General features: G+C 44.4%; 1 protein-coding gene, 3 non-coding genes and 2 pseudogenes across 4 annotated transcripts; 5 read left to right on the top strand and 1 right to left on the bottom strand.

The window, feature by feature from the left end:
* Positions 1-1,149: 1,149 nt before the first annotated feature.
* On the top strand, positions 1,150-1,256 carry LOC127783410 (small nucleolar RNA R71). Its single transcript, XR_008019314.1, has one exon. It is a non-coding gene; the product is annotated as a small nucleolar RNA R71 (small nucleolar RNA).
* Positions 1,257-3,056: 1,800 nt separating this feature from the next.
* On the bottom strand, positions 3,057-3,581 carry LOC127783038 (phenylalanine ammonia-lyase-like; annotated as a pseudogene).
* A 557-nt stretch (positions 3,582-4,138) lies between these two features.
* Positions 4,139-10,994, top strand: LOC127782341 (eukaryotic translation initiation factor 3 subunit I-like). The gene is made up of 8 exons (XM_052309504.1): positions 4,139-4,696; positions 4,771-4,898; positions 5,491-5,610; positions 5,714-5,803; positions 8,830-8,916; positions 9,034-9,113; positions 10,369-10,468; positions 10,638-10,994. The coding sequence occupies exons 1-7, from the start codon at positions 4,297-4,299 to the stop codon at positions 10,442-10,444; spliced, it is 981 nt and encodes a 326-aa protein (XP_052165464.1). The 5' UTR covers positions 4,139-4,296; the 3' UTR covers positions 10,445-10,468; positions 10,638-10,994.
* LOC127783429 (small nucleolar RNA U54) lies at positions 9,202-9,281 on the top strand. The gene has a single exon (XR_008019332.1). It is a non-coding gene; the product is annotated as a small nucleolar RNA U54 (small nucleolar RNA).
* LOC127783431 (small nucleolar RNA U54) lies at positions 9,636-9,708 on the top strand (annotated as a pseudogene).
* LOC127783430 (small nucleolar RNA U54) lies at positions 10,172-10,251 on the top strand. The gene has a single exon (XR_008019333.1). It is a non-coding gene; the product is annotated as a small nucleolar RNA U54 (small nucleolar RNA).
* Positions 10,995-11,159: the final 165 nt, after the last annotated feature.

The following is an 11,159-nucleotide window of genomic DNA, read 5'->3' as shown; positions in this document are numbered from 1 at the left end:
AGGTGATCGTAGGACAACCTGGATCTTTCTTCTTCTCCGGGAGCTTGTGGAGTATCAGGTTGCTGCATTGTTCCATCAGCTTGACCACCTCCATTGTTGGGAGTGGTCTCTTGTTGTTGAGTATGTCCTTGAGATAACGGGCGTATGTCGGCACTTGCATAGCATCCAACAATGGCACGTTGATGTGGATCTTTCGGATCACTTCAACAAAAGCGAGCGAATTGCTCATCCACTGACGGTTTTCTTATCCGTTGGGGAAATGGTAGCAACCGTGTGTCGCAGTACTCCTGCGGAACGGTCTTTTCTGGCTGAACCTCTTTGTCAGCCGAGTCATTAGATGGCGCTTCTTTTGACATCCCATTAGTTCCTGCAGGGTTAGGATATGACGGATCACGAGTGGACTTACCTCCCCTCGTCATGATCGCCTTGACATTTTCAATGGTGGAGTCAGGTTGCCCCAGAATCCTCCCAGTTTCATTTGCAGGGACTAAAGATGCCAACTGAGCTAACTGGGTTTCTATCATTTTGTTAAAGCTCAGCTGATTTTGAAAGGCAGAAGCAAGGCCATCTAACTTGACATTTATGTTCTCTAGGATCTTGTCGTTAGCAGCAAACTTTTTGCTTAGTGAATCAGTAGTTTTGGCTTGCGCAAAAACGAGATCCTTTAAGGAGGGCTGATTAGAGAAGTTACCGTTATTGTTACCTCCTTGATAATATGGGCGTGGTTGGTTCCACCCCTGACCTCCTTGTGGCCGGTACCCGTTGTTGTTGCCCATGTACATCGCCTCCTCACGGGTTTCCGGGCAATCATTCCCAGAATGACCCATGCCGCCGCAGACTTCACACGTGACGTGTGAGTCCAAGGCCTTGACGGTGCCTTGTGGCCTTTTCTCGTGGTCGTCCAAGCGTTTCATGAGGAGAACCAGCTTGGCAGCAAGTAACTCCGTCTCCTTGACGGCGTGCATGCCTCGCTGACGGGTCTAGAGTCGTTCCTCGCTCCAGCCCATATTGGAGACCATCTTCTCTATTAATTCAACGGCTCCTTGCATCGTTTTAGAGAAGAAAGCCCCTCCAGCTGCCGCGTCCAGGTGATCGCGGGACATTGGGGTGAGTCCATTATAAAATTTCTACAGGATCAGCTAATCGTCCATCCCATGATGAGGACAGGCGGCCACATACTCCTGCAGACGCTCCCATGCTTTAGGAATAGACTCATCCCTTGTCTGCTGGAAACTTGAAATCCTTCCACAAAGGGCATTGGTTTTGCCCATCGGGAAGAATTTCGAGAGGAATGCCGTAGAGCATTTGTCCCAGGTGTTGACAGCAGCACGGTTGGCATAGAACCACTGCTTCACTCTCCCGAGAAGGGAGAACGGAAACAGCCGTAGCCTGACGGCATTGGGACTGACGCCCTTGATGGTGTACGTGCTACAGATCTCCAGGAACTGTTGCAGATCAGCATTGGCATCCTCATTAGGCTTGCCACATAACGGGCTAGCCTGCGCCATCGTGATGAGGCTGGACTTCAAGTCGAAATCCACGTCTCCTATGTTGACCTGCGGCCCAATGGCCACATTGTCAGCAGAGGGAGCAGCGAACTCGCAAAGAGTCTTGCTGGCCATTGTCTTGAAGGTCGGTGGCGCTGGTACGACTGGTTTCTCTATCGGTAGAGTTTTCTGCGGAGCAACGACTCGCGGCCTGACGCTCCGGAAGAAAGCTTCTGGATTTTCTTTGAAGTTTTCCGACAAGTTGAAACCAGTCATGCACTACCCTGTTTTTACAAAAAAAGTGAAAACAACCAAGGTTAGCCTGCAAAGGAAAATGATTATACAAAGGTAAATATGAAGTATTAGTTCAAGCAATCTCTATTATGAATCTTGCCCGGCAACGGCGCCAGAAATGCTTGTTGGTATTTCTTAACGTCATTACTACAAATATAATTCCCAGCAATGGCGCAGAAATACTTCTGGTATATTATGGTTACAGAGTTCATCAGCAAGCGCACGGATATACCATTGTAGCATTTCACCCGAGAGTATTCCAAGGGTATCGTATTTATTTTATCCCGTGGGAAGATCATGTAGAGAGAGATTGACTAATAGTTTATATATATTACTTGTAATAATCATATTCTAAGCAGGGTTAAGATAATCCAAGGGTAGAGTGACACACAAGCATTAGCAACTCATTCTCATAATAAATGATCTAAGCTAGGTGGAAAGAAAAGAGAAAGAAAATCTATTCTTATACTTCTAATATACATAGTATACATACATTCTAGTTAACTGATATACTAGCTAATACCCTCTATCTAATGCCCTCCTGGTACTTCGAGAAGCCATCCCTGACTGCCGAGTTCCTTACGATAGCCCGTCATGACCATACAACCGGGGCTAAATACGGAGGAATACCCTCCCCAGGAAATTAACTTAGGATTATATACCGGCGCGGAGGAATACCTGTACTGAGCTGTCACCATCAACGGCTCACCTCTCCTCCGCAATATATAACCCCAAATAATGATATCCCGTAATCTAGACACCACGTCTAAACTATCAAATACTACTCTAATATCATCGTCATGACATAGAGTAATTGCATTAGCAAACATTATATCCGCACCAAAGCATCTCCCAGATAAGCTAGCCGTATATTCAGTATAACATGAACATAATGTAAAGTAGGTACTCATACTATACTATACTATACTAGAAGTATATGAGTCAATGTGCTTGACCTCGTTCATGGCGACGAACACCTTGTTCACGTCCTCGCCGGGCGACCGCGTCGATCTTCTCCCCGGTCAAGTACTCTGTCCCGAGCTCCTTGCGGACGAACCGGTAGAGCGAGTACGACCTGCACTTGGTGATCCTGTTCACCTTTGTGGCGGTGCCGTTCTCCACGGCCGCACGGGGTAGCCTCCACTTCCCTGGGCAGCGCCGCGCGGAGCTCCTCCTCGAACATTGCGACCTTAGCGAACACCGAGATGTTGACGTTGCGCTCCGCCTCGCTGTTGGCCAGCGCGTGCTCGATGAGGACGGTGCGCATCTTCTGCATCAGCGTATGCGAACGGGCTCTTGCCGTGTGGTGGCGTTCGTGCTCGACGGCCTTCTCGGTGAGGAGGAGCGGGACGCTCGTCGACGTCGTGCGGTGGCGTTCGACGTGTGGCGTCCCACTTGGCGGCGATGGAGACGGCGTAGGAGACGAGCGGGAGGAAGAGCATAATATACTATACTAGAAGTATATGAGTCGATGTGCTTGCCCTGGTTCATGGCGACGAACACCTTGTTCACGTCCTCGCCGGGCGACCGCGTCGATCTTCTTCCCGGTCAAGTACTCTGTCCTGAGCTCCTTGCAGACGAACCGGTAGAGCGAGTACGACCTGCACTCGATGATCCTGTTCGCCTTTGCGGCGGTGCAGTTCTCCACGCCGCACGGGTAGCCTCCACCTCCCTGGGCAGCGCCGCGCGGAGCTCCTCCTCGAACATTGCGACCTTGGCGAACACCGAGGTGTTGACGTTGCGCTCCGCCTCGCTGTTGGCCAGCGCGTGCTCGATGAGGACGGTGCGCATCTTCTGCATCAGCGTACGCGAACGGGCTCTCGCCGTGCGGTGGCGTTCGTGCTCGATGGCCTCCTCGGCGAGGAGGAGCGGGACGCTCGTCGACGTCGTGCGGTGGCATTCGACGCGTGGTGTCCCACTTGGCGGCGTAGGAGACGAGCGGGAGGAAGAGCTTGGAGGCCGCCCGGACGAAGAGGCGGAGCGCCGAGTGGCCGAAGCGGCTGCGGTAGGAGCTGAGCATGACGAGGAGGGCGAGTGAGAGAGAGAAGAGGAAGGGAGAGAAGAGGGGAAAGAAAGAGGAGGCTGACATATGTGGCCCACGTGAGTCCCACGCTTACTCAACAGCCACATAGGATAAAACTAGGATCAAAACTGCCGAGGAACCTATTGTGACCAGTATAGTTAAGGGACCTCGCATATCTGATTTTGTGATTTGAGGATGTTTGTTTATTCCGATGACAAGTTGAGGGACCTTCGGTGTACATTTTCCTTTCACTTTTTCCTTGTCCCAACCGACTCACGAAGTTATTGGACCAGGCGAGCCCAGCAACTCCGCTATTATGCCTACCGTCCCGCGCGCTCTACCCTGCCAGCACAAAATCCCCAATCCACCCGCGAGCTAGGGTTTTTCCGCGCCGCCGCACCCCCACACGATCCAGATCCCCCAACCTCCTCTTCCTAACCCTACCACCTTTCCTCCCCGGCGGCGGCGAGAAGCAGTAGCCCGACAGCGAAGATGAGGCCGATCCTGATGAAGGGGCACGAGCGCCCGCTCACGTTCCTCCGGTACAACCGCGACGGGGACCTCCTCTTCTCCTGCGCCAAGGACCACACCCCCAACGTCTGGTTCGCCGACAACGGCGACCGCCTCGGCACCTACCGCGGCCACAACGGCGCCGTCTGGTCCTGCGACGTCTCCCGCGACTCCACCCGCCTCATCACCGGCAGCGCCGACCAGACCGCCAAGCTCTGGGACGTGCAGACCGGGAGGGAGCTCTTCACCTTCCGCTTCGACGCCCCCGCCCGCTCCGTTGAATTTGCCATTGGCGACGGCCTCGCCGTCATCACCACCGACAACTTCATGGAGAACGTGCCCACCGCCCAGGTCAAGCGCATCGCCGAGGACCCCGATGACCGTAAGACGCGTCTCCGGTCTCCTTCTAGTTGGAAGCTTCTGGATGTGTTCTAAAGTGTGTGGTTGTGGATGCAGAGTCGGAGGAGTCTCTTCTCGTGATTACTGGCATCAAGGGGAGGATCAACAGGGCCGTGTGGGGGCCGTTGAACAGGACTATCATCACCGCCGGTGAGGATGCTACCATCCGCATTTGGGACACAGAGGTTAGCTCGGATTACCTATTTGCACTAGTTCTACCGACCATTGGTGCTACTTCTACTCATCACTAGTACTAGGTGCTTGGTGCTCGTCAGGAATATACCATTTGCTTATAATTATGGACATGTTTGCTTATAATTATGAACACGTAGTTCTCTTGTATAGGATCATTTGACGTACCTGGACTGACAAGTGAAGTTTGATAGTTAAATATGTTGCCGGATATGATTGAAAAATCACTGATAAGCATGTGTGATTGTCACAGTTTGTTATTGATGGCAACATTATGCATTAACAAGACAAATGTTAACTCGTTGAACCGGCGATAAATACCTTGCAGGCTTCTCGATTTAAATTGACTCTGGGAATATATATTGGCAATGGCAAAATGGTGTTTTGTGTTGTTTGCACACTAACCGAAAACATGCTACATTTAATGCATAAATGCATAACGTATACTTTCCAGGTTATATGTTGCCATTTGACCTTGTATTATATTATACATGCAAGCTATCTAACTGTGGGGGAATGTACATGCTTCTCGGTCAACTTTATCATGGTAATGTTTTACATTCTGTTTGGTTTTGGCATGTACAGACTGGACAATGTCTGAAGGAGTCAGACAAAGAGCAAGGACATCAGAAAACAATTACTTCACTTTCAAAATCTGCAGATTGGTCGCATTTCCTAACAGGCTCCTTGGATAAGTCTGCTAAGGTGATATTTTGTTGAAGCTGCTAGCATAATCATGTCTTCAATTGTTTGTACTTTGTACTTCAAATATGATTATTTACTGACATGCACATTGCTATCTGGATAGCTATGGGATACAAGAACTCTGACGCTGATCAAGACATATGTCACTGAGCGACCTGTTAATGCTGTTGACATTTCTCCTCTTCTTGACCATGTATGTGCCTATGTCACAATACGTAATATTCTTCTATAGGTGCAATTCTTTTATAATCACGTTACATATGGTCATGCTTTAAGTTACTTGGTTTTATGTCTTGCTAATTGGATGTGTTCCCAATATGTTATTGTTTGGATAGAAATGCCTATGGCCTCCATTTCTTTATTTTGCTTTGAAGAAAACTTCTTTATTTGTTGAAGTTGGATATTACTTCATTTTTTCGATGATTTTGGCTGTCACAATTTTTTTCTTAGTTTTGAGTCGTTTTCTTTCTATGATTAGTTTACTATAAGACAGTAGAGCAACAAATGATCCATTCACATACTTATTATCTGCAATTAGTACTTCTACATGTATAGATAACAATGAATATACAGCGGGAAGTGCAAAGCACCTATGTACTGTCCAGCACATCTTTTGACCCTGGATTTACCCCAATTCCATATAATTTATTTGAGTAATGTTGGCTGTCATGGATTTGTATTTGTACTAACACTGGAAAAATGTCTAATTGGCCACATCTGTATTGTTCACCTGTAATTTATTACTGTAACGAGTAGTCAGTCTTGTTCTCACTAGTAATATGCCCATGCTAATGCTACGGAACCATTATATTTTTGAAAAAAACTATGAAAATTGTCATGTTAGTGAAAACAATGTTCATATGTCCAATTGAGATTTTAATTCGATTTAAGTTGTATATGAAATATATTTAACGCAAAGAGCAGTAATTATATTGCCTGAAGATAATGATTCATGACCATTGATAATTATATAGAATCGCGTCAATATACATTATACGAGGGCAATATATATGCACAATAAAAAGAATGGTGGGAAGTTATTCCATTAATTCGTTCCAAGTCCAAAAATAAAGCATTTGATACAATATAGAATATAACCTACAACTAATTAACTAATCCTAACTTTGAATATTTGGTATTGACTTAGAAATTCTTAGGTTCTCTATCAAGGGGTGCAAGTTGGCTGGCCCACTAACCCACTTATAGTAAGCAACTGGGTAACCTGGCGGGTTACCCACTTGTTTGTACTATTAGTGGGTTTGCGGGCCGGCCCACTTGCACCCTTAATTTCTAATAATACCTATTATAGGCTGGGGAAATCCTAATAACACCTTTAAGTTGGAGGTTGGGATGCTTGGGTGTGAGGAAGGCAGGTCACATGCTGTCAGGAATCAGGAACTTCAGTCCATGGGAACCATTAGTGCGTCCATCTTAATGGTTCACCAAAAATAAGCTTTATTAACCATCACGAAGGTGTAAAATAAAATCTTTTTACTTCATCTACCAAAAGCAGTGGATGGCAGAAACATCAACCTTCGGTCAGTTCATGCATCTTGAAAAATATAAGGCTTGATGACATTTTATATGCACGGATAATTTAACCTGCCATTAATCATTATCTTGGCCCTAGCTTATTTGTATTCCACAAATTTCTGAAGCAGAAGAAGCATCTCTGCATATTTATCCTCATAGTTCTGAATACACATAGGTAAAAGAGAAATGCATTCTTCAGTCTTGGTGAGACAAAATGAACAGTTAAGAAGATTAGGTTCCTTTACTATGGACTTAACCAAAACACAATTTATTACTACACAGCTTTAGTACCGCTAATATCATCGATCCATTTTGTCTATTATCTTTGCTGTTACAGCATTGCTGCAAATTACTCATCAGTTGTGACAAGAAAAGCTGTATTTTCTTTGAGTGATGGCAGTTTAAATTTATAGGAACATGAGCATGCCATTCTCAAGTAAGATATCATCTACAATGTACAGGAGACTGGTCATATGCACATTATCTTTTTGTCAGTAGTACCTTTCTGGCTTTCTCCCAAAATTCATGGCAGAACCAGAGTAGGACAATGATAATTATAAAAATTATACCTTCATTGGATTGACTTATAGCACATACAAATAGAAAGGTTAGGCACTGCATTTTAGTAGTATTTAACTGTTGATCTAGAAAGCAATGGGGAAACGATATAGCTAGATAAGGGTCAGGGTTGCCATGGAGGTGATGCCATGGTGCCCAATTCTGGATGTTTCAACCTTTGAATAGGAGAATCTAGTTTTCCCAAATAAATCTTAAACCTAATAACAAACTGCAGCCATGTCATATCGGACCAACATCAGTGAGCTCAATAACAAAATGTGGCGACTCGTGGATGCCACAGAGGATCGTTGCCGGCATGGTTATGGACGATGGGGGAGCTATGCCAGTAGTGATCTTGAATGTCGGGACCTGGCGGCAGCCGCGGCAGAGTGAGAGAGTAAGAGGCGGCACTACGGATCGGGGTTTGCGGTGGTTGTTGAGGCGTCGATGCAGGGTTGACATCTGGTCTCCGATCGGCGGCACCCCGCGTCTGTGCAACCGGATTCGGCGACGGTGATGGGATATAGGATATTAGGGTTTGGTGGAGAAGGCGTGATTTGGGGGAGAAGTGGGGCTGCCGGGGCTGGGGGGGTGAAATGATAGAGGATTATCGGGTGCGGGGGAATTGATAGGTGTGGCCATGTGGTGGTGGGGGGCACCGGTGCGGGTGAGTGAGGGGTACGATCTAGGCTGTTGAATAATAGTATTGATAAATATGAGCTGTTGCATTTGTAAGATGTAAGAAATGTGAGTCTAAAAATGAGGGATGAGTAAAATGAGTTGTTGAATTGTAGGGTAGGCTCGTATTTCAACTACTAACCATAAGGGCATCACCAATGTATATGGCAAAAGTGATCCATATAGATTGGGCCCACATAAAGAGACTTTAACTATAGCAACCTTCACAATGTATATATATATAGCAAATAGTATTAGGAGGAGAGAAGTAGAGACAAATAATATATTTTATTCTCTATGGGTAGCCCATATGCTTATGGGTAGCTTTTGTTATTTCTTTGCTATGGACTAGTTCCACAATGTTGCTAGGTAGTTGAATGAAATATTATATTGCTTATGGACCACTTTTGGACTACATTGTGGATGCCCTAAGAAATCTTGTTGTGTTAGGTGGTTATTGGAGGTGGTCAAGATGCGATGAATGTGACTATGACAGATCGTCGTGCAGGAAAATTTGAAGCGAAATTTTTTCACAAGGTCAGTTCTTCTCACATAGTTTCCATCTTATGTTTTAGTGAGAACAATGATCGTGTGGTCATCTTTTCAAAGTTATATTTTGCTGTTCAAGAATGAGAGTTCTATATTTTTCTTTAGATTTTGCAAGAGGAAATTGGTGGTGTTAAAGGCCATTTTGGACCAATTAACGCGCTGGCATTTAATCCTGATGGGCGGAGGTAATATTCTTAATACATGTATTTGTATTTACGTTCTGCCCCTGCACTTATGTTCTTGATTAGCTTTTTCCCATATTTGTGTGCTTTTTGCTCAATGATTAACCCATGCACCATGGCAATACACGCTATTCTGAATCATATTAAGATGCCATAAACATTATGAGAGCAGATTCTATTTTGTATTTTATCTGACCATGTAGATTTTTAATACATTCTTGTGGTTCTACTGGTTATTATGTTCCCATGGGCATCTCTCCTTTTACTTGAAGCTCTTACTTTTGTATTGTTGTACAACAACTCATCATTCACCTTTGCCATTTTAATCCACCACCTCTCTAGTTTTGTCCCTTAAATTGATTCATTGGTCATGTTTGCCATAGTTGTTCTCTATTGAATTCTTATGCTGCTGTTTGTACATATGAGAACCATGCCATGTCCAATATTTAATTTGATAACCTGTTAGTGCACAATTGAGTTGCATTCTTAGATGTTTGAAGTGTTGTTTATGTCTAATGATTTTGAAGCTCAATGCAATCAAGTTGGTTTTATACGCTATTCTGATTGCAGTGTTTTTTTATTAGGACTTATGAGAGCTATCTTTCCTCCCAACATCGGATTAATTAATTATTTGCCACTTTTACGGATGGTGATAAATGATTTGCCATTGGACCCACATGTCATAGACACATGAGGGCCCACATGTCATAGACAGCGAGTGGCAAATAATTAATTGCCACATCTTAAAAGTGGCCTAGAGTTAAATGTCCCCTCAACATCCACTAGGCGTCCTAGGAAGAAACATAGGAAGCTGTCACCCCCATATTATAATTATTATGTTGATGCAAGGTGTTTTTGTATTGATTCAATGTATGTGCAGGAGTCTTCATTACTATTCCAATGCATTTTTCATTGGGAGCCACTATTACTGTATCTGAAAATTGTATAGTATTTCAGCATAAAAGAAGTTTAAAAAATTGTAAATTAGATTTGACGATATCTCAGTGGGGGCACCGCTGGCCTTCTAATGATTGCTGTATACTTTGATTTTATCTCAGGGTGGCTCAATAATTGTTGCCAATCACATTTGGTCATATATGCTATTCTGATTTCTATTGGTGAAAACGAATTTATGAGAGCTGCTTTATGTGATGACTAGTTCTCTTCAAGCATGTTTTTTTTCTCTCATGTGATGGATAATTGAAGTGTTTTTGCTTTGAGCTTCAGTTATTCATATCTATGATGCGATGTTAAACAGCTTTTCAAGTGGTGGTGAAGATGGATATGTAAGGCTGCACCATTTTGATTCTGACTACTTCAACATCAAGATTTAAACCTAGAAGTTCTGAAACTCTGAGGTAAAATGCCCTTCGGCAGCAAAGCTAATACACTGCATCTTACTGAGTTCTTTTTTTTTTCTTTTGCAACTAGTGAAGTTTCCATTTGCAATTATTTGTGATATACTCCGTATTAGACAGTGTACCGTTGGGCGTTGGCCTAACCAGCTTTTCTTGAACTTGTCTCCAGGCTGCACTTGAGAAAGGCCAAAGGTATACCTTCTGGTTGGGCATTGTTGTTTAATCTCCATCAATCTCCGTCGTGTGGAGAGTCTCAGGTGCAGTGTTTAGCAACTGATGGAGTACTTGTCGGACTTTCTTGTTGCACTGGACATCCAGCTTTATAGATGCTTGAGAGATTTTGTACATTCAGCAATCGAAGGCTCCTTATACTGCAAAACTAGCTTAATTTGCTTTTCATCATTCTTGGCTCACTTCTTCCATATATCAAGTTTTGGGCAGATGATTTGTCTATACGATGTTGTGTTTCGGTTCACGTTCTAATCATGTGCATATGCTTCACTTGGGTGAATTGTAAGATGTCTCATCGCATAGCAATTTCATGACTTGAAGCATGCACGGTGAAGTGCTGGCACTCTCAACTGTGTCAAGTTTACTAGCATAATCCTTTAATAATCTACGGGAGCAGAATTCTAACTTAATATCAGTGTAATACTAAAAGAGGAAAGAAACAAATCAGAACAACTTGGTT

The sequence above is a fragment of the Oryza glaberrima genome, chromosome 8, assembly GCF_000147395.1.
Source record: "Oryza glaberrima chromosome 8, OglaRS2, whole genome shotgun sequence".
Taxonomy (NCBI): domain Eukaryota; kingdom Viridiplantae; phylum Streptophyta; class Magnoliopsida; order Poales; family Poaceae; genus Oryza; species Oryza glaberrima.
Note: the sequence above shows the minus strand (reverse complement) of the source record. Positions and strands in the feature narration are given on the sequence as shown.